This window comes from Podarcis filfolensis (assembly GCF_964270895.1).
Source record: "Podarcis filfolensis genome assembly, chromosome: 4".
Taxonomy (NCBI): Eukaryota; Metazoa; Chordata; class Lepidosauria; order Squamata; family Lacertidae; genus Podarcis; species Podarcis filfolensis.
Genome location: NC_139607.1, coordinates 30,563,475 through 30,589,849, shown reverse-complemented (window position 1 = coordinate 30,589,849; position 26,375 = coordinate 30,563,475). Strand labels below are relative to the sequence as shown.

Here is a 26,375-nt window from a genome sequence, read left to right as displayed (position 1 = left end):
TTTATAGAAACCGTCCTGGTTTCTGATTTTATCCTGGAATGTCCCGCTTTTCCTTAGGACGTCCCTATTTTCATCAGAGAAATGTTGGAGGGTATGCAGTTATGCCACCCCGGAGCCAAGGAGATAAGTAACTATACAACCTTGAGAAGACATCTGAAGCCAGCCCTGTATAGAGAAGTTTTTTGTAACGTTTAATGATGTTTTTATATATGTTGGGAGCGGCCCAGAATGCCTGGGGCAACCCAGTCAGATGGGTGGGGTATTAACAACAACAAAATATTATTATTATTATTATTATTATTATTATTATTATTATTATCATCATCATCATCATCATCATCATCATCAACATCCCTATTTTCATTTCTATGATTCTGATTCTTACATGGAGCACAGACCAGGATAGGCAGCTCCTTCCCTCCCATTTATTTCCACAACAACCCTATGAGGTAGATCAGGCTGCAGTGGCGTAGCGTGGGGGGTGCAGGCCGCACCAGGCGCAACATCTGGGGTTAGGGCAAATCTGTTACGAAAAAGGAGCAATGCTGCTGAGTGCTCCAGATGGCTGGAAAGCCAAACAGGATGTTGATGTTTTGGGACTGTACCGTGGGAACAAGGAACAGTCTATTATGTGCTCTGAGCACCGGATGTTAGCTCAGAGTGTCACATGACCCTGTACTGGAAGTACATGGGTGGAGTTATTCTCTCTCTGCTGTGGCTGTAAAGAGGGTGCAGACATGTTGTTCTCTGCACTGAGGAAAGACAGAAATAAAGGCATGTAAATACATTTCTGTCTGTCTCTTTCCCCTCCCTGGGGATGGCAGGGAGTGAGGGAGGAGGAGTGGCTGTGTTCTTCTCACGTTTGAAGAAGGATCGGCCGATAAAGACCTCGCCTTGTCTTGCCGGGAGTCGCTGACGGGGGAGGCCAACAAGGAATCAAGCCGGGCACCTGGAGAGTGCCAAATGCCTCTGAATGACAAGGCTTGATATCAACGGGTTAGGGGGCGCAAATCCACGGGTTAGGGGGCGCAAATTACTTGCCTTGCCCCGGGTGCTGACAACCCATGCTACACCACTGTCAGGCTGAGACATCGTGACTGGACCAGAGTCTCCCTAGTGCAGGTAGGGCACTCTGCCCACTGCATTGCACACGAGTGTACTTAAACCTATGGGGATAATGGCCTTGACTGCTCTTGTACAGCTGTTGTAAAGATTATTGAGATGGAATCACAGAGTTCGAATGGACCACAAGGATAGTCTTGTCCAATGCCCCTTCAATGCAGGAATTATTTGCGCAGCATGGGACTCGAACCCACAATCATGAGGTTAAGAGACTAACTGGCCGAGCTATCCTTGGGAAGCCTTTTTAACTCTCAAAATGCATAATGTTGATGTCAAAGTAATTTGACTGATTGATTCAACAGTCTTATACCCTGCCCTTCCTCAGGGCACACTGATGACAATGTTCCAAAACTCTGCATGACCCTACATGGCAGTCTCATGTACTGTAGATTTAAAATAGCATGGGGAGGCCAGACCAAACATACTGGAGAACCCACGGGACAGAGCAATATTCCCTATGCACTACCTTCTGGTCCAAGTAGGCGTGGAACCACTTCAAAGCAGGGCCCCCTACACCAAACTCACACAGTCTCTCCCAGAATGGTACCATGGCCAATAGTATCAAACGCTGCTGAGATTACCTGACACAAGTAATCATAAAGGGAGGCCAAGGCAGCTTCTGTGTCAAGCCAAGCTCTTGAATCCTGACTGAAATTGATCCAGAAAACCAGTTTCATCCAAGACTGCTGGATCTGGTTGGCAACCACTCACTCAAAAACCTTGCCCAGGAAGTGGACATTTACTTTAAGTCGAAAATTATTAAGATCCTCTGGGTCCAGGGTAGGTTTATTCAGAAGTAGTATTACCACCATCTCTTTTAGGTGCCTTGGGACTAAACCATGTTAGAAAACACTTATCAAATAGCCACTTCCAGGATGAAAAATTGAGTAACAATTTGGGGCAAGGGTTACACTGAACATTCCCCCCTCCCCCCGAAAGTTTGAATATGTTGAGTCAGATGTTTGAAGAAGTTTGAAGACGTTGAGTCAGAAGCACATGGGGTATATTGGACTGAATACATTTGGACATCCCCAGAGAAGTCTGGTTAAGAAACACGTACATCTACACACATACAGCTTTCATAGTAAGATTTTATGTAAACTAGCTACCTAAGCGAATCTCCAACCCATTCACTTTGGAATGGCATCACTGATGTCAAAGGAACTACCCTTCTAACCCTACAGCAGGCATAGGCAAATTCGGCCCACCAGATGTTTTGAGACTACAATTCCCATCATCCCTGACCACTGGTCCTGTTAGCTAGGGATGATGGGAGTTGTAGTCCCAAAACATCTGGAGGGCCAAGTTTGCCTATGCCTGCCCTACAGGTATTGATCTGAGGACTGCAGGCAGCAGTTGACTAATAATAATAATAATAATAATAATAATAATAATAATAATAATACCAGGACTTGAATCTGCCTGGAAGCCACACATGCTTTGATTTTGAGACCCCTGTTTTTTAATCCTTAATGTGTGGCTACTCTGCAGTGAACTCTGCACAGACATCTGTTTTATTATTTCTTTACCTGCTCCAGGTCTTTAAAAAGTACCTGGGCTTTCTGGTTCAAATTAAGTCCTGACTGCCACCTTGAGGAGACAGCTCAGATTAAAATGCTGTCCCTAAACTGCTTGGCTTTGGAACATTCTACATATACAGGATTTGTAGTAGGACTTCTCAAAATTCAGACTCCTGCAGGGACATGAACCACACTTGGCAGCCTTAGGTACAGAAAGCATAATTCTGGGACTATTTGTATTGGCGAAATGCCTTTCCTTGCTATTAAACTTTAGATTGCAAGCTCCATGGAACAGGGTTTCTTGGAGTGGGTGGGAGGAATCGTTTATACTGTAAAATGCCATGTACAATCATGGTGCTGCATGTATTAATATTATGGGGCTCAACCAATACATATTGTCACTGGTTTGCATCTTACAGCATTACAATTGCAACTGAAGCGGGAATGTCACCTGAAATTTATTTACTACATTTAACAAAATTGTTAGTGTTATTTCCTACAACAGCTATAGAACGTAAGGAGGGGGAAATTTCATTAACATGCTAGGCAGCTAAAATACGTCAGAAAAATGACACAATTTTAAAAATGTATGCATGCTCTTCATAAAAACTACTTACTTCAACAGAATATACACCGAGGCTGTGCAAAATCTATGTTCAAATCAACTATGTACAAAACTCTTTTTTTTTTTTTTTTTTTTGCAGATGGTCATCAAACAGTCTTTCAGATCTGCTTTGTTTCCTCCCAAGCACTGCTGCAGTCTTCTTGCGGGTCAGAGGTATGAATGATAAATTTCTGCCCATCTTTTAGAGTAACAAGTGCTTCCTGTCCAACAGGAAGATTCACTTTAACCGAACATTTAGATGCTTTGTCTTCCAGAACTACCTGGATAAGCTGCACATTAAAAAAGAAAGGAAGGAAGAAAGAAAGATGGAATATCACTATCATTGCTGTGGGAAGACAGGATTGACTCAGGGCTTACTATCACTTACCTTTCCCCCGTGCTCACAGTAGGCACAGGTCAGCGTTTTAAAGCACTGCGTCCAAGCACGCCTTTTTTCGCTCTGCCACATTCCCTAGTGGCACTTTCCATTCATTCATGCTGAATCGGGAAAAAGGCAATTTCTGGTTTTCCACAGCTTAGACACTGAGTTTTAAAGCACAGACCTGTGCCTAGAAACGCAGCACAAAAGTATGTATGAGGAGCCCAAAAACACAATTCTGTTTATTCTCTCTCTTTCTCCTCTAAAAAACTTTGAAATGGAAGTGTCCAGAGCAAAAGCAAGGCAGATAACACCCAAGAGCAGTGGGGCAGTATGTCTTAGTTCTCCTAAAACCAGCCTTTTTGCTGCTTATAAAAGCTGGGGAACTTTCAGAGCTTTCACATAGTCAGAAACCTCCAAAGGACTGTAGCAGATAGGAGGATTTATTGGCTGAAAGTAGTAATCTGAATACTTGAATCCAGGGGAACCTGTGGCAGATGTTCTTTGGACATCAACTCCCAACATCCCCAGCCAGCATGGCCAATGACCAGGGATGATGGAACACCAGAAGTTCCTCATGGTCTGGTATAAAGGGTGGCCTACTTAAAGCTGAAATGAAATTCACCTACACTTGATCATAGCTGCTGGGAATACCTTTTGATGTTGTTCACAGATATCACAAACACAGATAGAGCCCTGTGTACATGCCTCAAGCATGCATCCATTTCCAACAATCTGATTTTCTACTTCTCATTCAGAAGCAAATATGAAGAACTGGGTTTTTACCTTGTTGCCTGTGTCAGCATCTACTAGGCAGCTGAGGACCTTCAGAATAATGCTACTTAAGTTAATGTCGCTTTGACTCTGGGTCAGAATGATTCGAGTTGGTGCTGCCTCCCCGCCATCAGGCTGTTCAGCTGCAAAATCGTCCAGAAGACAGACTGGTTGAAGAGCCAAGGGATCCTGCGGCATCGTCAACAGAGCCCCATCTCCTTCCTCTTCCGCATGGGTTTGAAGTATGTGAATAACATATTCAAGCAGAAGCAGATTGAACAAATGCCAGGAGCCTAGGTTTTTTAAAAAAATAAAAACAGATGGGATAAATTGTGAAGCCATCTATTAGACCTTCCTAGTCAGATGAAAAGGCAAAAGGGGTGCATTGGCTAGCATTGAGATAGGAATGGGGAGATGGCACTCAGCTCTAAAAATCAACCAGTGACCTCACAATCAGAGGGTAATTGTGTTGTCCTTTACATACAAAAGTACATGGACACTTTTGCATAGTTGCAAAGGGCAGAACTATAGAGCCATTTCTCCCACTGCTTTGAACTTCCCCATGCAGATCTTGCAAAGGAAGGAGTTACAACTGCATGGTTTGCAGACCAACAGGGCTTTTTCCCTCTTACCTGCTCCCTGGTGAGGAGCTGTTGGGTGAGTCCCAGAGCTCTGGATGAAATCAAGATGTAGTTAAGAGAGGAAGTACATCTCAGAAAACCTACTTATCAGCACTATTGTAACAGGCAAGGAGTTGCTGACTCTATTTGTATTTCCAGAGGGCAGTAAATGAACTGGCAACAAACCTCCCATTGTTTTGCAGGTGACTGTTGTATGGATTCGAAGTGCCCCACACCTACAAACATCTCTGTCTAGAAGCACAAAGACTGACTTTAACTGATTTTAAGGTGGTCATCCTGGAGCAAAGAAACTTCAAATGAAAACTGCACAAGTTTGCACCGGGACAAAGTGGTTGGGTTTTTTTGTTTTGTTTTTTGTTTTGTAATAATATTTTATTCTTTTTCCTATAGAAAAAGTAATTTGTTGCTCAACAATTATATTCCAATTTAATAAAACTAGTGACTTCCCGCTCACCCAACATCAATGTTTATAACTCAAATCACGAACAATTGCATTTTAAAGTTTCCATCTTATCTAATTTCATACTCTCTAACATGTTTCTTAATGTATTCTGCTGTTTTCTTACACTTCAAACCCCGCTGTGGTCTTTGCATATGAGAAATAATTTTACATATAGACTAGGAATGGTTTCCAGTCTTCTTTAAAAGATTCTAAATCTGTATCTTTTATCAAGTGCTTTGTTTTGTTTTTGAATCACACTACATGTGCCAATCAGCTTACCAGTGCCAGAATGCGTTACCATCAAAGCTGTTTTGTGGTCACTGTCTGTAACACAGCTATCACTGTCTGTACTTCCTGCACTTCATTTCCCTCTTGCCTTACTGTTTACAACAAGAATGTGGAATCTGATGCCCTCCAGATGTACGTAGTTGAACATCAACTCTCAGCAGCCCCAGTCAGCATGGCTAATAGCCAGGGACGGGACTTGGGAGTCCAATAACATCTGGAAGTTCACAAGAGGTGCATCTTCAGCCTTCACAGGAAGTTGCATAATGAACATGCCAGACACACCTCTGTGGGGAAGAATTTCCACAACTTAGAGGCTGCCACCCCAAGCTTCTGAGGGCAAAGGAGCTACCCCCTCTGCCAGTCTTGGCACCCAAAAGGGTCTGTAGGGAAGCAGGTGGTCTTTCAGGCATTTACAGTATGTGCACCATCTGTCTTATGCACAGAGCAATGTACAACGCCTGCTGGATTGAGTGGCCTGGGTTGCCTGCCTCTCTTTGTTCAGTTACTAGACTTTCCTAACAATGCATCTATTTTACTTTTGGGAAAACGTGGTTAGGCAGGAAGAAGAAGAAGAGTTTGGATTTGATATCCCGCTTTATCACTACCCGAAGGAGTCTCAAAGCGCTAACATTCTCCTTTCCCTTCCTCCCCCCACAATAAACACTCTGTGAGGTGAGTGGGGCTGAGAGACTTCAAAGAAGTGTGACTAGCCCAAGGTCACCCAGCAGCTGCATGTGGAAGAGCGGGGAATCGAACCTGGTTCACCAGATTACGAGTCCACCACTCTTAACCACTACACCACACTGGTTGCCCAGGCCAGCAACAAACAAGTATCACTGCTGCCAACACAATGTCTGAGAAGGATGGGAAGGGCTACTACTGTTAGTAGGGCCAGCATTAAGGGCAGAAATTGAGGTTCTAAGTATGGCAGGCTGATTTATGCCATGCCTGACTCTGAGCAATCCATATTGTTCTTAATTGCAGGGCATAAAGAGGGGGTATTTGTTGTGCGATCCGTGCTTACGATGCATGCAAGCTTTTGTTGAAGCTTCCACGTGACAAAGCTGCCAACCCTCCTTATTTAACCTGGATTTACACTTTCTGGGGGGAATACGATCGGCCCCCCCAAAAAACCCCTCAACAATCTGTTTGCAATATCTCCACAGCCCTTTTGCAATATGAAGGCCCCCTCCCCACCTGAAAGCAGACTCCTCTTCCATCGTGGGCCTCAAGCGCGCAAGTCATAAGCGCACACACTGAGGCAGGTGGCTCATTAGATAAGAGTCCCGCCCTCATGGCGCAAGGCTCCTTGTTCAAGATCCCAAGTTCTTGACCACCAAATATGTTTTACAGCCGAATACGACCTACAAAATACCATCGCAGGACATCACTGACCAAAGCTCTCAGTGTGGCAGAGGGTCATTGCCTTGCTGACAGATGTCAAGAGGAAGTTCCACCTCAGCTGGAAATTAGCAGCGAGCTTTCTGAACTCTTCTTGATTCTTGCTCGGCTGCAAAGAGTCACACAAAGACATGTCATTGTAACATGGCCCCAAAGACTGCATAGACAAATGCTTCAAACCTATACCAGCCTCCCTGAGAGTTAAGTCCCACTAAATTCCAGTGAGCTCATTTTTGATATGATTAGGAGTTTGGGAACTCTGCCGGTGGAAGAAAGTTGGAATATAAATGTAGTACTTTTCTTCCACTATGGATAAATTTCTTCAGACATGGGACAGCTGTTTAGTGGTTTCTGGCATACCATCAGGATGTGCTTATAAAGAAATAGGAGCTGCTTTAGTGAATGAGACTTTGGGAACAGGGTTGAACGTATACCTGCATTTATGTTACAGGTAGGTAGCTGTGTTGGTCTGCCGTAGTTGAAACAAAATTTAAAAATTCCTTCCAGTAGCACCTTAGAGACCAACTAAGTTTGTTATTGGTATGAGCTTTCGTGTGCATGCACACTTCAAGTGGGACGCGGGTGGCGCTGTGGGTTAAACCACAGAGCCTAGGACTTGCCAATCAGAAGGTCGGCGGTTTGAATCCCCGCGAAGGGGTGAGCTCCCGTTGCTCGGTCCCTGCTCCTGCCAACCTAGCAGTTTGAAAGCACGTCAAAGTGCAATTAGATAAATAGGGACCACTCCGGCGGGAAGGCTTAGTCATGCTGGCCACATGACCCGGAAGCTGTACGCCGGCTCCCTCGGCCAATAAAGCGAGATGAGCGTCACAACCCCAGAGTCGGCCACGACTGGACCTAATGGTCAGGGGTCCCTTTACCTTTACACTTCTTCAGATACTGCATTTATGTGTTTGAGATCATACTGAAAGGTTCCTCTATTTTAGCATTGATCCTCACCCACACTCCAAGCACACAAATATTTCAGTTCAACTATTTTCAACTAGTGTAGAAACTTCTCATATATATACATATGAGAGAGAGAGTGTGTGTGGGTCATTGTACAAAGTACGCAGTGGGGATGGGATGACCTTCCCCAGACCAAGGGCTATATTTCTGCTAATCAACTTGCCAGGAACCTCATGCCCGCAGTGGGCGGAGCCAAATTGACACTGGGAGGGCAAAGTGGACAAGTCCAGAGCTGGTAGTGAGCAGGGTCACCCTATTCTCCCTCCTTCACCTTTTTCTCATATAGATGCACACACACTAGCTTCATTTCAGGAGCAGCACCGTCTCTCTCGTGAAATAAACACAGTATCTCTAAGACCGCCTAATTTTGTACCTGAATCACGAAAGCCTCAAGGTCCGAGGACAAACAATTTAGCAAAACCCTAATATCTGTTGAAGTGTCCAGTGAAGACATCAGATTATTCAAGCCTATAAAACAAGTGAATATGCACTGGCTCATAGATGGCTCAAGGCTGTTCCTTAGTTTAAATCTCTTTATACTTAACAGAGACAAAACATATTAAAAACAACTATATGAAGACAATATGTTTTCTTATTAGCTTCTAGCTAAATAGGATCTTGTTTTTATGGCCTGTTGATTCCAAATTTCACTGCAACCTCTAAGAAGAGCTAGGGCTTTAGTCAATCAATCTGTGTTTGTTCTTATATGTGAAAAATACTGTGCACAGAGCAGCCGAAATTCAACATTTTTTATGTTCAATTCATTTGAATGAGATTAAGAATCAACTTAGTGTTCCTACTGAATCCAGCTTGGGCTGGACCATGTCAGCTGTTGTTGTCACATGAAAATGTAAGGCAGGGAAACCATGAAAGCTTAGTCAATGAAAATGTTATTCTTTGATGCAAAGGACTGCATCATATGATACTTTGATGTGTAGGACTGCATCTCTGTACTAAGGCTACAGTTATTCAAGACACACATGTCTTGTGTCCGTTGATAAAATTATGACTTCCCCATTCACATGCAAGCAAGAAGCTTTGCCATGAATATTATCTACTTTGATCAATTAGGTGTTCTGATATTAGTGTACAACAAAGGGTGTTAGTTCAAGTAGCAACATATAATTTCAACAGTGATGTGGCATGAAAATTTTCCTATTTCGTCAGTTCCTTAGCAACAACGCAAACACAGTATTAGGGCAAGCTTGTCAGTTTCAAAAAAAATCACTAAATACAGGTAAAATGAACATGAGCATTTTCTAGGGCATGAGAAAACTTTCCAGAGCTAACTGAAAACTTTCTGATGCAAATTGCCCTAATTTGCACAGGAAGTTCTCCCAAGTGCTAACTTCCTTTCATCACAGCCATGCCCACTGTAATTAATATGAAGAGAAACCTTATTAATCATATAAAACTTCAACAAGAGGTCCAAACCAAACCAAATGTCACAAAAGAATTTGGAAGAAGGACATCCACATTTGAAACTAAGAACAAACTGTGAAATAATCCTCATGTGATATCCACATAAGGAAAACATTTTGTATCAAGGAAAAAGGGAGAGGTTCTCTATCAAATTCTAGCAGAAAAAGTGAACAAAGTACTCCATCAAATAGGAAAATAGTAAGAGCCTGTGCTGCTACATTTCAGCTCTGTGCCACTTTCAATTTCATCCACATTTCTAAATGCAATTTGCAGCGAGCTTCCAGGAATGTCTGAAAACCCCTGAGTAATGATTGCGTTCATGTCCGATTTCAAAACATTGACCCTCCTGCTGTTGTTCAAGACTATTCTCATGGTCTGTAAATAAAGAAAGAAAAGTGCACGTCATTTATGTCTTGGGAAAAGCAAAAGCAAAACCAATAACCCCACTCACTTTCAAAGGGTTTAATCTCAGTATACAGCTAACACTGGATACAACCCAGGCTTATCAGATTGCTGAGGATCCCTCTCACCTCCTCATAACACACAATATCATCACCATTATCATGATCAATTAATAACTGGTAATACAGTCACTATTATTATTAGCATTGAACCAGAATTGGGGCTTGGAGGGGTTCTACGGTGGCAGCGGTGATGATACTTTGGTACTCAGCAATGAACACAGGGGAAATGATTTTCGTACTGCTCCATATCTCTGCATTACAGTTTACTTTCCCCACCAACCTGCCCAAGTCCTGCACCCATCCCACATTCTGTCCAGAAGAAGGCAGCATCTCATAACTGCACTATGTCCAGCAACACAACACAACTGTAAACATAGACTGATCCATCCTACAGAACGTTTTTGTCAGCTAATTCATTGCGAATGACTTCAGCTTTCACCTTTGGGATACATACCTTTGCCATGTTAGCAAGGTAAGTCTTCCTTCGAAGTCTTTTTATAAACAAAGTCACCTCTGAGAGGAAAGGAAGAAACAAATGATCACGATTCATCACCACTTAATTCTAAACGACTTGTGTTACAGCCTGCATTACTAAACAGTTTGAACAGCTCGTATCTATGAATATTGACCCTGCTTTTCAAGTTCACAATACTTGAACATACCTTTGATTTTAGAGGTGCCCAACAATGGTGGGAGGTCTTCCATAGTTGCGAGCAGCCAGCTTTTAATATTTTTGCTGAATAATCTGACCAGTTTGAGGTACTGTATAGAGACATCTTCCAGAAAATCATGAAGCAGAATCTTCTCCATTTCCTAAAAGTATTGGATAGTTCTTACCCAAAGGCAAATGCAATGAACACAACATGAAAACAGATTATTTCCCAACAGATTGTCCCAAACCACTGAAGGGACTAGGAATTACTTTCCTCTTGAGGATTAAATACAGCGACCCAGTTCAGACAATTACTTAAACCATGGTTTAGGTTTACGAGATTAGGAATGACCACAGTGAGCCCCCTCTCCCTTTTAATGCGCAAGAGAAAAATGAAAGCTTCTGCTTTCACTTTAGTGGAAGCCACAATTCTGCATTACATTACAAACAGTTCTGCATTACAAACTTGGAGAAGCGTGGTTTCTTGCTGTAACTAGGGTTGGACGAGAATCCATTTTGCATTTAAAGCTGAATCTATCAAAACAGTACCTTCTGAAACAATATGCAAACCAACACACATCTTTCCTTAGAAATCTGCACTTACCTGAATTTTGCAATGAAATTCTCCAACCACACAATGTTTACCAAAAATATATATGCATGTGTTATTAATAAATGTTAGTGAAAATAACCTACAAAACACATATTGTTCAATAACATACAAAAATATGTGTGTTAGTCATTAGGAGAAATTCTCACTAAAATGCTGATGAATTTTCATGAGAATATAGAAGGCAACAAGCAGCTGAATAAAATTTGCACTTACAAATTTATATGTACAGATGCAAAATTAGAAATGATGATTACAATTTAAATAGAAATGCAAGTAACATATCTCACCATGATGGAGAAGACAGGGATTAGGTAACCTGCGTGCCTGTATAGTCTGCTGTCTTGGTGCTAACTGATTACGGGCAACTACAGAGCCCTTGATGTTAAACCTGAAACTGCTTGCAGGGGCTTACAAATAGAGGACTTCTTCAAACTCTCCACTGTAAAGTAGGACACATGGCCACACTAAGCAGCAAAGGGGCTCATAATAAGGTCTCCTCATAAGATCTCCTCAGAAAATCTCAGTGCCAGTGTGGCGTTGTGGTTAGGGTGCTGGACTAGGTCCTGAGAGGCCAGGATTCAAATTTCCACTCAGCCATGAAGCTCACTGGGTGACCTCAGGCCACTCACTGTCTGTTCTTAGCCCAACCTACCTCACAGGGTTGTTGTGAGGTTGAAATGGGGAGGAAAACCATGTACACCACCTTCTGAAAATCACAAATGAGCACCAATCATTGGAATACGAGAGCAGCCCTTCTGGGGTTTCTTTCTCCTCAAGTGAGGTTGAGATGATGAAGGACTAGGAAGGCAGCCATCCCCACAAATCCTGTATGAATATACAAGGTTTCTCTGTCAACCAGGGGCCATTCAAGCCATACATGTATTAGCTGCAGAAGCAAGGAAATGCCCATCTGGTTGAAGAACTTCACTTTTATCTGCACACTTTTGCCCCACTTCTCCCAAAGAAGGTCTGATTCAAAGTTTGGGAACCTCTGGTCTACTATATGAAAAGTGGTACCTGGAAGAGCTGCCTGTCGTAGCATTGAAACAGCTGGCAAACATCTGCCTGGGACACGAACATTATTGCGTCAGGCTTCAGAGACTTCCAGAAAGAAGTGAAGAGCTCTTCCACCTAAAGGAGCACATACTTAATGAATTTTCACTGCAACATTGAAGTCATTTATTGTTGGGAAAAGAAGCTTAAGGACATTTGCTGAGCCCAGAACCCACCATGTGCTTCTGCTGCCTTCCCAGATGTTGGGAATCCCCTGGAATGCTTCCTTCCCCTAATGCAACGGCTACACTGCTCCTGAACATGCATCTCCACATAATGGTGGTGGGCTGGGGGGGGGGTAGAAGAAGACTTGCTCTACTCATGTTTGGCTTAAAAAAATTTAATCCAACTGGCCTAGAAGACGGAAGTAAAATATTGGTAGTGATCCCCATTGTTTCCAAAAAGGAGGCAAAATAAAAGCCTCGGGTGTCTAAAGCATGTAATATTAGCAATGAAATCTAGAAAAAACAGAGGTTACGGGACTGTTTATTTTGCCTGCTTGTATATCATCATAATCAAGCAGAGATTTAGGATAAAGTAGTTGGAGTAATGAGATTTACGGGAAGGAGGACATTCCATTAATGGCTACAATCTTATATATATGCATGTTTCCTTGGGAGCAAAGGTATTCCCTGCCCCCTCAAAGCATATAGCATCTTAAGAACATGAGAGCCCTACTGGATCAGACCAAAGACCCACCTATTCCAGCATTCTGATCCCACAGTAGCCAGAGTGGCCCAAGCCTCTTTCAGATGAGGTGTTTTCTTCAGGACCACAGCATGGAAAGAAAGAGTTGAATTCCTCCTCTCTGCCTCCTGCAATCCTAATAATTATCAGTCTCTCTCATCATCTGATATTTACATTTTTAAAACTAAAACAAACCTATGTGGCAATGGCAAAGACATTAACCTCACATCACTTTTGGCCTAAATGCAGCCAGAGAAATTATGTGGAACTTCCTATCAAATAAACATGGAATGGGTTGATCTGAAGGAAGGCTTACGCAGAGACCTAACACAAACATCTCACCTACCTGGTCAAGATCCTTGTTTTTTACATTCTGCAACACTTCTTGGCAGTGGGTGCAATATGCATCAGCAAATAAAGAAACCTGGAATATATACAAAACGAGGCAACATGAAAGCACCGTGGTCAAGAATTCATAATTGCTCCATTTATTCAGTCCTCAAAGCACCATGCAACAATCTACAACAAAGCAGACCCAAACAGGTCAACCCTATCCTACAAAAATCTATTCAATAATCAGAAGTGGACTATTGCAACTCAGAGGTTTGGGATAATAAAAATAGAAGATCTTACTTGTTAACCTTAAAGGGACAAGGGTGTAGGTTTCCCTTTGGGATAATTTCCACAATATGGGGGCTACCACCAAGAAGTCACTGCTTCTTACAACCTTGCTGTCCTTGGTGGCAGTAGCCACAACAGGGTCTCATCACTTGATTTGATCTCAGCTCTGGAAGGGTTGTTATGCTACCAAACATACCATTTTACAGGAATATTTCTTTTCTAGCTCCTGCTCCCATGAAGAAAATCTCCTGAATTCAGGAAGTGGATATCCAACTGCTTCTTGGTCCTTCTACAAAACAACAACAGTTTATTAAGTTTACAACACACACTTACAACTATGTTTATTACTACTGGGTGGCACAACATTGGCAAACAACAGAGTGGGGTCCTTTGGCATTGGTGTGTATTTGCAACAGCCACATCGATCTGGGGCAAACTTGACATGAAGGATTTTTTGGTTGGATTGGACTGTCATTGTGCTTTTACAGAGTATTTCCAGAGCCACTCCTATCCAGTAATCCAACTCACATTCCCATTAGCCTGATCAAAGGATTCTCACACTTGGTTTGATACTCTTACACAAAATACACGGGCATCACTGTCAGTTGTGCAGTGCACACCCATGTATGGCTAGCTCCTGCTTGTTGCTTTGCTAAACTGCTCCAGGGCTCGAACAGAAAGCTTTCTTGGGAACATGATGTGGGGCAGTCAATCAGCACTGCGTATAGCCAGCTTCTGTTTCAAACTTGCAAATCTATCCCCCCCCACCCCACTCCGAATTCCATCATGCAGTGGAAAAGAGACAACTGGACTGAACACAGAAGAGGAAGTTTCAGAGTGAACCTACGGCTCTAAAATTGTTACGCCTGACTTCACCTTTAAAAGGGTATGAGCAGCAAGTCATACTCTTGTATTTGGTTCTATGATTCTATGCATCTATGTTTCACAAGTGATGCAGCTGTGTACTTAAAGGTAGCAGCAGAATCTCCCCTGAGATCGACTAACACAGCAGAGTACATGGACTGAGGTACAATAATGATCCTACCAGGAAGCAAGCAAAGAAATGGGTCACCACACTTAAAGTCTCTCGCATACAGGATTTAATTATGCGCTTACTGATTCAGTGCCATGGCTCCTGCCAACTTCCTACAGCAGAATCGTAGCCAGGAAGAAAAATGCTTTTTAAAAAGCGTTCTCGGCAGGTTGCATTTCACTGATCCATCACAGACGGATGTTTTAACAGTCCTTGGCTCGTAGCCACCTCGTATTAAATCTGCTTTGAACAAATACTCACTGTCTCTTTTCTGCAGCCACTGCTCTGATGACTTGCCGCATTCTCAAAACTGCAAACCTCCCCACTGTGGTAGGACAGACAACAACAAAACCTACTTTGAAATAGCTCTGTTTGGTTAACTATTTCTCTACAATGTCTGAATCAGGAGAGGTTGCGAGTGTATGAACCAATGCCTGGGTGTTATGATGGGCTAACCATCTCTCTGAATCCCTGGCCGCAAGTGGTTCCTGGGTTCAGGAATTAGGTTTTTTGCCTGTTTGGGGCAGGGTTGCACTCCTTATGAAGGAACAGGTACATAATTCGGAGGGCGCTCCTGGAATCATCTTTGCCACTAGAGGCCAAGGAGATCTCAGTGGCAAGGGGTGCCTATTACCATCTTCAGCTAGTAATGACAGCTATGTTCTTTCCTTAACATGGGTAGCTTGGCCATTGACAACCTCACAATTAGATGGTTGGCATGTACTCTCTGTGGGGCTGCCTTTGCACCTGGTCCAGAAGCTGCAACTAGGGCAGAATTCGGCAGCTAGGATGCTGAGAGAAGCACTTAGCTATTTCATCCATGCTGAAAGAACTGCACTGGCTGCCTCTTTGCTAGCTCACCAGATTCAAGAGCTTGCTGCTGACATGTTATTTAATTTATTGTCTATTAAATTTATGCTTTGCTGTTCTTCCCCACATGGCAAACACATCCCTGGGGAAACCCAGCCAGATGGGCGGGGTATAAATAATAAATTATTATTATTATCCCCGATAAAACAAGGCAATTAAAAATGAAATAAAGACGTATTTCAAAACAATTTAAAGCATCTAAAAAGCACCACAGAAGTGGTGGCACCTACCCTCTGAGCTTCATGCATGGATTTTGCTAGGTCAACCTTGGCCCCTTCTGACCAGGGACAGCCTCTGTTTTCTAGTACCTATCAAACAATAAATCCTCTTCCTATTTTTGCCTTTGGGGAAACGCCTTGTTAACATTTTGTTAGCGTGCTAGAGCTGTCATCCTTCAGGATTCAGCTATTTATAACTCAAAGCTCTGTGGGATGGTGGTTCCATCTTGTCTGGAGCACATTCATATAAATGGCATAAGCACAGGGTGATAGCCAAACAAACAGTTCCAGTAACATAAAGACTTTGGAGTGAGCAACAGAACTTTACCTCCCTCTCTTCTCTTTGTGTGTCCCCTATGTCTGAGTTGGGGGAACGTCCAGAATTTACTTAGGGGGTACATGGGGGCACATAGAGAGAGGAGAGTGAGTGTCACTGTACAACCCAAAGTGTTTGTGCTAGCAGAACTGTTTAGTTGGATACCATGGCACTAAACGCAGCCTACCATTTCACACACCGCAGCTCCCGAAGCAAGTTAGCATTGTAGCACGAGGGTTATGGTTTCATTGTTCATCGTTAACAAAAAGAAAAGTCGCCCACTTGGCTTTTAAGCTAGCAGAGGACGGGACTGCTACAAATCAAATGAATGTTGCTGCAACATGTAGAAATACACAGTGGAAGTGAGTGAACCATGTTATGAAAACAGACACAAACGTGTGTGTATGTATGTATGTATGTATGTATGTATGTATGTATGTATGTATTTGGTGAAACGTTGGGAGTGCACGAGCTTTTTCGGCTTGCTGCTACAATTCCCAGCATCCCTGACCATTAAGAAGCCATCCTGTCTGGGGCTGGTGGGAGTTGGGACTCTAAGCACAGCTCAAGGGTCACAGGTTTCTGATCCCTGGCTAACTGTGAACTTCTAAGAACTTGAGGGCGCAGTTCTAAAGGGTGGCAAATGCCAGAGCTGTTAAGATTTATTATGCTTGGCCCCCAAGTAGTATTCGATACAGCAAGAATTATTTAAGCAAGAAACAAAAAAGAAAACAAATTTGGCCGCAATCAATCAGTCTTAAAGAAGGCCTGCACAACTGGTGACAAAGGCACTCCAGTACTCCTCTATTACAGCCTGCCAAGATTTTTAACCACCATCCTGTTTTTGCAGTGCCAGCAAACAGCTGCTTCCATTGGGGTTCCATACATAACCAGCAGGCTGTATTCAGCTTGGTGGATAATAGCACAGCTTTTTTTGCAGCTGGAGCTCACCAGAATTCAGTTCTGGCACCTCTCAGGTAAGCGCCATTGCCATTATACGAGAACAAGGGAGTTGTTCATGGTCAGTTCTGGCACCTCTTTTTCTAGAAAAATAGCGCTGGATAATAGGTTGTACAATCTGCATAGGAGACAACACATAGGGGCCGAGGTTCATTCGGATGCCCTCAATAAAATATTTGAGGGGCCACCGCTCCCCCAAGTTGATGGGCATTGACATTCAAATGGTGTGAGTGTGCCGCATCTTGTGATCCATTACGCAAGGTGGGGCTTACCTGCCCCCCCCCAATATTTTATTCAAGTTGGCACACCTGGCAAGCTGGGTATAAGTTGCTTTGCGGGCAACACTTATTGAAAAACCAGGTTTTCAAGACTCGGACTTTGCTTTCTTTCTTTTTAATAAGGCCTTGGAGCAGCTCGACTTGAATTCTAGGATAAACTGCCGGGAGTGTAGTAATACGTTTCCTGAGAATTCACAGCCCCTGCTTCTCTGGGAAGAGCACTCCACCCAATCGAATGTTGTTACTATAGCAACACGCATGGATGGTGGCCTCTCTCAATAGGCTGGCTGGCATAGCTTGTCAGCTCTCAGGCCGCCATCCTGCTCCTCCTCAAGAGCCAATTGAGCTGTACGCATGGTCTCGTGGCTGCAGCTGCTGCCTAGAAACAGGGAAGCAAGAGAGCTCATCCCTCTGTTCGGTGATGTCAGCACCCTAAACATGAGCACCTGCTTGAAGCTTGCCATATGTAGTCACAGAACACTAGCAAACATCCATCCCGACGGTGCTCAGAATATCCTAGAGAACTGAACAAAACAAACCATTTTTTTTTGCCTCAGAGTGCTTACAGTCTGAGTCGAATGAGAGAACTAAAGAGATGGAAAAAGGATCACGCTTTTACAAGCAGGGATGAGGGAGCAGGGCTCACAGAAAACATGCCCTCTGAGTCCAGTGATCACCCTGCAATGGCCTCTCCCTGCTGCCTTGTGTGAGGAAATTTGTGTGACGTGTTATGTTTGTTTCCTCCTGAGTCTGAGGAGAAAGCTAGAGGAGCATGCTCACACCATGCTTCACCTCCGAAAGTCACTGTGAGGGCATGTGCCTCCGTGGACTCCGTGATTCCTTCCGTCACCCACATTCCCTCACATGCATCCCTAAGATCCATTGGCTGCTTCTTCCCTGTCAGCACACACACACACACAACCTTCCGCCATACCACACTGGGGGCTTTGGGAAACAGGCAAAGCCCACCCTATCACAGGCCAAGTAAGGCAACCGCCTCAGGTGGCAGATGCTGGCGGGTGGCAACAGCCCTCTTGCTGTTCCTCTCTGTTGGACAGAGCTGTTTACATGGCATGCCTTGCTCCGCTTATTATTTTGTCAAGAACAGCTTGCAGAATACAGCCACAATAAACCACCAGCCTGGAGGGACCCTTTGTTAGTTGCCCTGTGATGCTTCCCAATGCATATTTGTGTCTTCCCATATAAATCCTTTCTGGATTTCTTTCTCCATACCAGGGATGCGGCCTGTGGTGAGGCAGGAATGGCTTCGGCCTGTGACTGTGCTGTGATCACTGCCATACGGAAAGGGACTCTTGCACTGTAGCAAGTCAACTGAAGCCTGAGATGTTTGCAGGCACAAACACTTCTGAAAGTGGGCTCATTTATAACCATTCCAATAGCACCATGAACATGAATAATCATGAATTCACAATAAAAACGACATATGGAGGGGCCCTAAATTGAGTGGATGTTATATAGCAATGCCTACCCCAACAAGGAAACGGATGGAACCAGTAACTAGCTGTGAGTGAGTCATGTCAGGTTACACTGCACATCCCCATCATGGTTAAAGTTATTTTTCCACAGGCTACCCAAGACTATATGCTCATTTTTTCCAGCTCATTTTTTATTTTGCTACATTTTAATGGCATTATTTCATTGTGATGGCTGTTGTCTGTTTTTGTAGCTGCCCTGGGCTCCTTTAGGAGGAAGGGTGAGATAGAAATTTAATTAATGAATAAATGAAATGAAATTCTTAAGACTGATATTTTAATATGTTTGCTGACTTTCATAAAACACCTTGCAGGTGCCTGGCTACTTACTTAAAACCGCATAGGCCACAGGAACAAATCTGCCTATGCTAATTTATATGTAGAAACATCACAGTAGGCAAGACAACTAATTTCCCACCCTAATCAGCCCAGGTAAATTTTTCCAATTAATTTGCACTCCACTGCTGTTCACACCAAACTAATTTCTCTTCAATTCGTTTATCCCCCATTAATTTCTCAGTACATTATCCTCCAAAGCAATTCAACTCCCCTTAAATTATCCCCCATTCATTACCTCCAAATCATCTGGACAAAGTCATCTTAAATTAGTTTATTTCCCCAATTTAAAACCATACCCAGTATGTCCCAGGTTCAATTTCCCTCAAATTCATTGCTCACCCTCCAGATTTGGGGTCACCTTTTTTATCTATCACTAATTCAAACACAATCATTCCAAGAGCAGAAATTGCTTTTTGCTAGTGGAAACACACATTTGGATTCAACCCCACGAATTTTCACAAGTAACTTGTTTCCTCCCCACCCCCCTTGTGTAATATGAATGTAGAATATATGATTTAGTCTCCAGACAGAATCTCCATGCTGCACAACTCAGTTAAGTGGATCATTTTGAAGCAATTTTTTAAACCCACACTTCATCCATATATACTATTGTAGGCATCTGCATCCTTCTACTGTGATGTGTAGCTCATTGCAGAAGATGTGTGTATGTGTGTGTGTGTGTGTGTGTGTGTGTGTGTGTGATCAATGTGTGACAAATCTGATGTTAAGTTTAATCAGAACTTGGCAGCAGTATTTTTGACATTTAAGAGTAAAATCTGCCAAACCGAATCTTGCTCAAACAGGTTGTAACTGACAACTAGAGCTTGCAAATATATTCTGTTTGCTCAACAATGCACATCCAAAATTTGAGTTAATTAGCAAAGGGGGTCCCACTCTGATCCCTCAGCTGTTCAAATAGCTGAATCAGTAACTGGAAAGCTATCTGAAGTCCTCTTGCCTGGGACTTCATTAAACGGTCTCAGTTAAACCAGCTGACCTTTGCAAGCTTGGTTCTTCTTATTTGTTGACCGTAAAACTAAATGTCACCCATTAGACCTGGGATTGAACCAAGACATTTTGTGAATAACAAGATCACACTGGGATAGCTCAGTTGGTACAGCATGAGACTCTTAATCCCATACTGTTTTACAGCTTCTGTTGCAACTACACAGCAAACTGGGACCCCCCAATCCTCAAAGTGCCAGGGTTATCATTATCCAACCAACTGGCGTAAATTCACTGGAAATACAATTTCAGCTATCCGTACCCACATTTTGTCGTGAAACATATTTAAGAACCAAACCTGTTCTCCCTTTTCTCAGCCAAAAGATAGCAATAGTGGGCATAGAAGGGTGAGCTCTTCTTTATCTGTATTCCATCATAATGATACCTGAAGAATAACAGACAAATTTAAGAGATTGACGAAGAGGCCAGTTGCGTGGCGAACTCTCAGCCATAATCTGTAAATATCTGTCAAAGATTCAAAATATATAAATAAATGGGATACTTCCTGCGACACCTTTAACCACCTAATATGCTATGTACAACCTTGTTGATAATCAACTAAGGCAGTGCAACCAAAACTGTGGGTCCTGATGTGGTCCTGTTGGGTTGCACCAGGCGTAGGCAAACTCTGGCCCTCCAGATGTTTGGGACTACAATTTCCATCATCCCTGATCACTGGTCCTGTTAGCTAGGGATTATGAGAATTTTAGCCCCAAACATGTGGAGGGCTGGAGTTTGCCTATGCCTGGGTTGCACAATGAATGACATGCTCCCTTGCTCCATTTCCGCAGGTCTTAGGTTCTTCCTTCCTTCCTTCATCAGGCAGACAGCACACCCTTCCTACTGGGCGACCCCATTAATAAATAAGCTCCTTCCATTCATGACAGGAGTGGGGAACCTGCGGTGTTTCAGATGTTATTGGACTACAACTGTGACCCTCCCTGGCTGCTGGCCAATGCTGGTTGGGGTTGATGAGAGATGAATTCCAACAACATCTGGAGGGCACAGTTTCCCCATTGTTGCTCTATGTCACAGCTTAAATTCTATTCTATTCCTATACTGCCTAGAATATGGGTGGCCAATGTATGTACTCTGATGTTTTAGAATACAACTCCCATCAGTTGTAGAGCAGCCCCTGATGTTGACCCAGAAGCTGCAGCTTTGAAATGCAGGGATGTGGCTGCTCACTGGGGCAAACGATCACCATTATGTAACATTGCTGCTGAAAGAATTACACTGGGAGCTAATTGCCTACTGGGCTAAGTTCAAAGTGCTGGTAGTGGTGCACAATTCCCTATGCAGTTTGGGACCCGGAAACCTAAAAGACCCTATCACTCCTTATGTAACCCGACTGATCACTGTGCTCTGCAGGAGAACGCCAACTGCAGATACCACCTCATCAGGAGAGCTTGTTCTGCAGGACATAGGAACTGGGCTTCTAGAGTGGTGCAATCTATTCTTCGGTTTTGTATCAGACAGCCACCCTCCCACCTACTGTATTGTCGTTTTGATGCCTCCCTCTTTCAGCAAGCCTTTTAAGGGAAACTTTTATCCCCATCTGTCTCGGATTTGAAATTGTTTTTATATACAGAACTGTGTCAAGTGTTTTATATATGTTTTCACTGTTGAGGTTTCCAGTGTTAAATGATTTTGCGATGTCTCATAGGAAGCAATTAACAAGTGGAAATAAATAAACAAAACAGCCCCAGGAAGCATGTTCAATGGTCAGTGATAATGGGAGTTGTAACCAACAGCATTGCTGGAGGAGACTCTTGAGAGTCCCATGGACTGCAAGAAGATCAAATGCATCCATTCTTAAGGAAATTAGCCCTGAGTGCTCACTGGAAGGACAGATCCTGAAGCTGAGGCTCCATTACTTTGGCCACCTCATGAGAAGAGAAGACTCCCTGGAAAAGACCCTGATGTTGGGAAAGATGGAGGGCACAAGGAGAAGGGGAAGACAGAGGACGAGATGGTTGGACAGTGTTCTCGAAGCTACCAGCAATGAGTTTGACCAAACTGCGGGAGGCAGTGGAAGACAGAAGTGCCTGGCGTGCTCTGGTCCATGGGGTCAGGAAGACTAAACGACTAAACGACTAAACAACAACAACAAACCAACAGCATCTGGAAGACACTACATTGGTTATATACCTATGTCGTCATTAAAAATGGATATAAAATATAAACTTGTGCAGTGTTGACTCCTGATGAGATATTCTTCAATGTGTTTTGAAGAGGGAGGAAAAATAAAATTCAAGGTGGGTCCAACTTCAAAATGTTTGAGAAGCACTAAGCTACAGGCCAGATTTTTATATGCTGCAATTTGACTTAAAACAAATAGGTTTCTCTCCGATAATCATATGAAAACTGCTCTAAAGATCACCATGTTTTCCAATGTGAAGCTCTGCCCCACTATTTCAAGATTTGCCAATTAGTGATAAATTTAATTCTGCCTATAGACTAATGTCACATGAGGGTGGGTGGGTTAAAAACCACAAGCATTGACTGATCCTTCTGTTCCATCTTAGAATATTTATGAACATTAGCACCATTCAGCAGTCAACTGCCACCGGCAGAATATTAACAAACTGCAGCTCCTATAAGGAAAGTAAAAATTGAATTTAGTGTGAATGCACACACACACTGCCTGGAGGGCAAGAGAACAGGTGTGCTGTTTTCAGAAAGGAAAAGATGCCAGGAGGTCAAGGACTGTGAGAACAGCTGGGGAAGCGAGGAACAGAGACAGGGATCTTAGATGCGAAGAAATTGGAGAAAAGAGTACAATAAACTAGGCAGAGAGAGACTTTGGGATTGACGGGGGAAATGATTTAACACCCACAGAACATTTAAGGGAAAGAGATACAGAAGAGGGAGGGAGTTGAAGATTTCTCTGTGAATAAAGGGACATGGGTGGCGCTGTGGGTTAAACCACAGAGCCTAGGACTTGCCGATCAGAAGGTCGGTGGTTCAAATCCCCGCGACGGGGTGAGCTCCCATTGCTCGGTCCCTGCTCCTGCCAACCTAGCAGTTCGAAAGCACGTCAAAGTGCAAGTAGATAAATAGGTACCGCTCTGGCGGGAAGGTAAACGGTATTTCCGTGCGCTGCTCTGGTTCGCCAGAAGCGGCTTAGTCATGCTGGCCACATGACCCGGAAGCTGTATGCCGGCTCCCTCGGCCAATAAAGCGAGATGAGCGCCGCAACCCCAGAGTCGGCCACGACTGGACCTAATGGTCAGGGGTCCCTTTACCTTTACCTTACTGTGAATATATTTCACTATTTACAGATGTTGCTACCATGGTTTTGCATGAAAGTTCACCTTCCATATTACAGTACCCGTGAACTCTTAAATGCACAAATAAGCAGCTGACTATAAACTTTTCTGATAGCTTCTAAATCTTCAATTAATACAAATGAAATGATAATGTACCTTGCACTTCCCCTTGTGCCCAGTCTTCTGGTTCCTAAGTCTGGGAACACTAACCGAACAAGCTTAAAAGAAATGCACAGAAAAGTTAGTCACACTGGTAAAATATTTGTGTGCTTCCTGTATCATCTCAGAACATTTTCAACCCATTTTCTAGTTATCACCAGGTGATGTACTCACCTGGTATTTACTGAACTGAACAGCTAGTAATTTCCCACATTCTGTCAATCTATCTGGAATATTTTACATGTTTTATAGTGCATTCCTCAGTACACATCATCTACTCAGAAGTAAGCCACATTAAGACCTCCCAGGAATGTGTGCTTAGGACAGCAGCCTCATGCCATTTTTCACTTGACAGTTTATATCCAGAAATACGAATGTTTACTCAAGTATACATTGTGTACGTCTCACAGCAGTTGTGAGTGAAACACATATTAAAACCACCATATTGAATCGCCCACTGGGTCTAATTTGAATCTAAGGCTGCCATTGTATGCAGATTTAATAGGGAGTTAATTCCCATTGAAATGAGCTGTACTGAGCAATTATGAATAGGAGTGTCCTGCACATGTCTCAACACGATATACAATACCAAGTGATTACTGAACAGAAGGGAAGATTTGTTTGATAAGTATGTACAAATATAACACCACTGCATCTCTATAACAAATGAATAGTAGTTCTACTAAAATCAGCTCCCAGAGCCCAAAGCTTCTAATGGAGCAGAAACTGGTACAGTTCCATCCGAAACCGATAGCATTTTAAGGTAGCAGCAGCACACTGTGTATACCTTTCCAAATGTAGCTGGATTTACTTGAGTCTGGGCCTCCTGTCTGCAGTTCTCCACATACATTTCGTACAGCAGACAACGTGGCACACTGCATCCTTCGCATACAAAGAAATTGTCTGCTATCCTTGAAGGGGGGAAAAGAACCAAGAGGAAACAAATGTTATGCCTATTTATGTTCAGAAGATGCGGGTTGCCATGTTTACTTTGAAGGACAGAAGGTTTGCAGCAGGTAAAATAAAATTATAACTTGGAATTCCTGGGTTTACAAAGCGTTTTGTGAAACAAAATTGAATTCCATAAAATTGTTAATTGTTTGAATACAGTGTCTCCATATCTCAAGGTTGTGGGTTTCACTTTGGTTGCATTCTGCAGCTATTTTAACGCTTTTATATTTTATTATTTCATTTTATTTCAATCTGTTTTAATCATTTAACCTTCATTTTGCCTACAGAACTTCAGTTGTTACGTAGCATTAAAATGTAGTAAATACATACCATATTTTTCGCCCTATAGGAAGCACGTTTTCCCTTCCAAAAATGAAGGGGAAATGTGTGTGCGTCCTATGGGGCGAATACAGGCTTTCGCTGAAGCCTGGAGAGCGAGAGGGGTCGGTGCGCACCGACCCCTCTCGCTCTCCAGGCTTCAGGAAGCTCTGCGCAACCCTAGGGAGCCCGGCGCGAAGCCGCGTCAGGCTTCCGAGGGTTGCGCGGAGCTGCCTGCACTCCGGGGCTCGGTGCAGCTCCGCGCAACCCTCCGGAGCCCGGCGCGGCTTTGCGCCGGGCTCCCAAAGGTTGTGAGGAGCTGCCTGCACTCCCAGGCTTGGCCATAGCTGTCAACTTACAGATTTGAAAATAAGGGACCAGCAGCCAAAATAAGGGACCTGCGGCCTCACCTGTTCCAGGCACTCCAGTCTTCCTGTCCTCCTGCAGTCTGGTCATACTCATGCTGGTAGCTTCGAGAACACTGTCCAACCAACTTTGTAATCAGAGGTTAAACTGAATAGAATCTGAATCACATGCACCACAAGGCCTACGCAGCCTCAACTTAAGATGGCTCCCCGGCCTGGCTTTGCACTGCAAAGTTTGCAGCAGCACGTGCAACAAAATGGCGTCCAGCATTCAAAAAACCCCTCAGCTTGCATTAACTAGCCACACACAAGGCATGCAAGCTCCTCCCCCCAGTCGTTCTTAGACTTCTTAGTGGGTGAGCAACACAGCCAAGCAACACAGTTGGAGCCTCCCTCCTCTCTGGCCGGCAGGGAGGGAGGGAGAGGAGCTGCTTCCTTTGAAATTTAAGGGACATCATTTAAGGGACATCCATCAATAAGGGACAGCAGCGGGACATGGCACTGGAATAAGGGACTGTCCCTTCAAATAAGGGACACTTCACAGCTATGGGCTTGGCGCAGCTCCACGCAACCCTCTGGAGCCCGGCACAGCTTCGCGCCAGGCTCCCAAAGCTTGCGCGGAGCTGCCTGCATTCCGAAGCCTGGGGTGCGCTGAAGAGCGTGCCCGGGCTTCGCACAGCTCTCCGCAAGCCTGGGGAGACCGGTGCGGCTCCCTAGGCTTGCGGATAGCAGGCTGTTCTGGGGGCTGGGGTCGGGGGAAGCACGGGCTTCCCCCGCGCCAGCCCCGTGCCTGGGGGGGAAATTAAATTTTTTTTCTTTATTTCCCCCCCAAAAAACTAGGTGTGTCCTATGGGGCGAAAAATACGGTATATTTATGCATGCTAGATCGTCTGGTCAGCTATTGGGGGGAACAAAATGCTATATTCGGGGCTAATCCAGAATGGCTCTCTCTTCTTATGCTTCTTACCCAGTAATCTGCACACAATTCAGACTAACCATACCTGACACCAAAAACAGAAAAACGCTATTTAATAAATAAACGATTATATATATATATATATATATATATATATATATAGCCCACCTTTTCCCCATCATGGAACTTGTGGCATCTCCTATTCAGACGCTGACCAGACCAAAACCTACTTT

General features: G+C 43.7%; 1 protein-coding gene across 2 annotated transcripts in view; it reads right to left on the bottom strand.

Annotated features, from left to right (window-relative positions):
• Positions 1-26,375, bottom strand: part of RFX8 (regulatory factor X8) — a 34,070-nt gene that overhangs the window by 6,338 nt on the left and 1,357 nt on the right. The window contains exons 2-16 of one of the 2 annotated variants that reach the window (XM_083610716.1): positions 24,380-24,503; positions 23,590-23,651; positions 20,460-20,546; positions 14,944-15,007; positions 13,846-13,938; positions 13,375-13,452; positions 12,518-12,628; positions 12,306-12,419; positions 10,686-10,836; positions 10,478-10,536; positions 9,778-9,934; positions 8,511-8,605; positions 7,166-7,280; positions 4,412-4,692; positions 3,260-3,536 (exon numbers count right to left, since the gene is read on the bottom strand). In XM_083610716.1, coding sequence (XP_083466842.1) covers positions 3,366-3,536; positions 4,412-4,692; positions 7,166-7,280; positions 8,511-8,605; positions 9,778-9,934; positions 10,478-10,536; positions 10,686-10,836; positions 12,306-12,419; positions 12,518-12,628; positions 13,375-13,452; positions 13,846-13,938; positions 14,944-15,007; positions 20,460-20,546; positions 23,590-23,651; positions 24,380-24,503 — 1,762 coding nt within the window. In that variant the 3' untranslated portion in view covers positions 3,260-3,365. The remainder of the gene's footprint in view (positions 1-3,259; positions 3,537-4,411; positions 4,693-7,165; positions 7,281-8,510; positions 8,606-9,777; positions 9,935-10,477; positions 10,537-10,685; positions 10,837-12,305; positions 12,420-12,517; positions 12,629-13,374; positions 13,453-13,845; positions 13,939-14,943; positions 15,008-20,459; positions 20,547-23,589; positions 23,652-24,379; positions 24,504-26,375) is intronic. The other variant, XM_083610717.1, reaches the window with a different exon arrangement.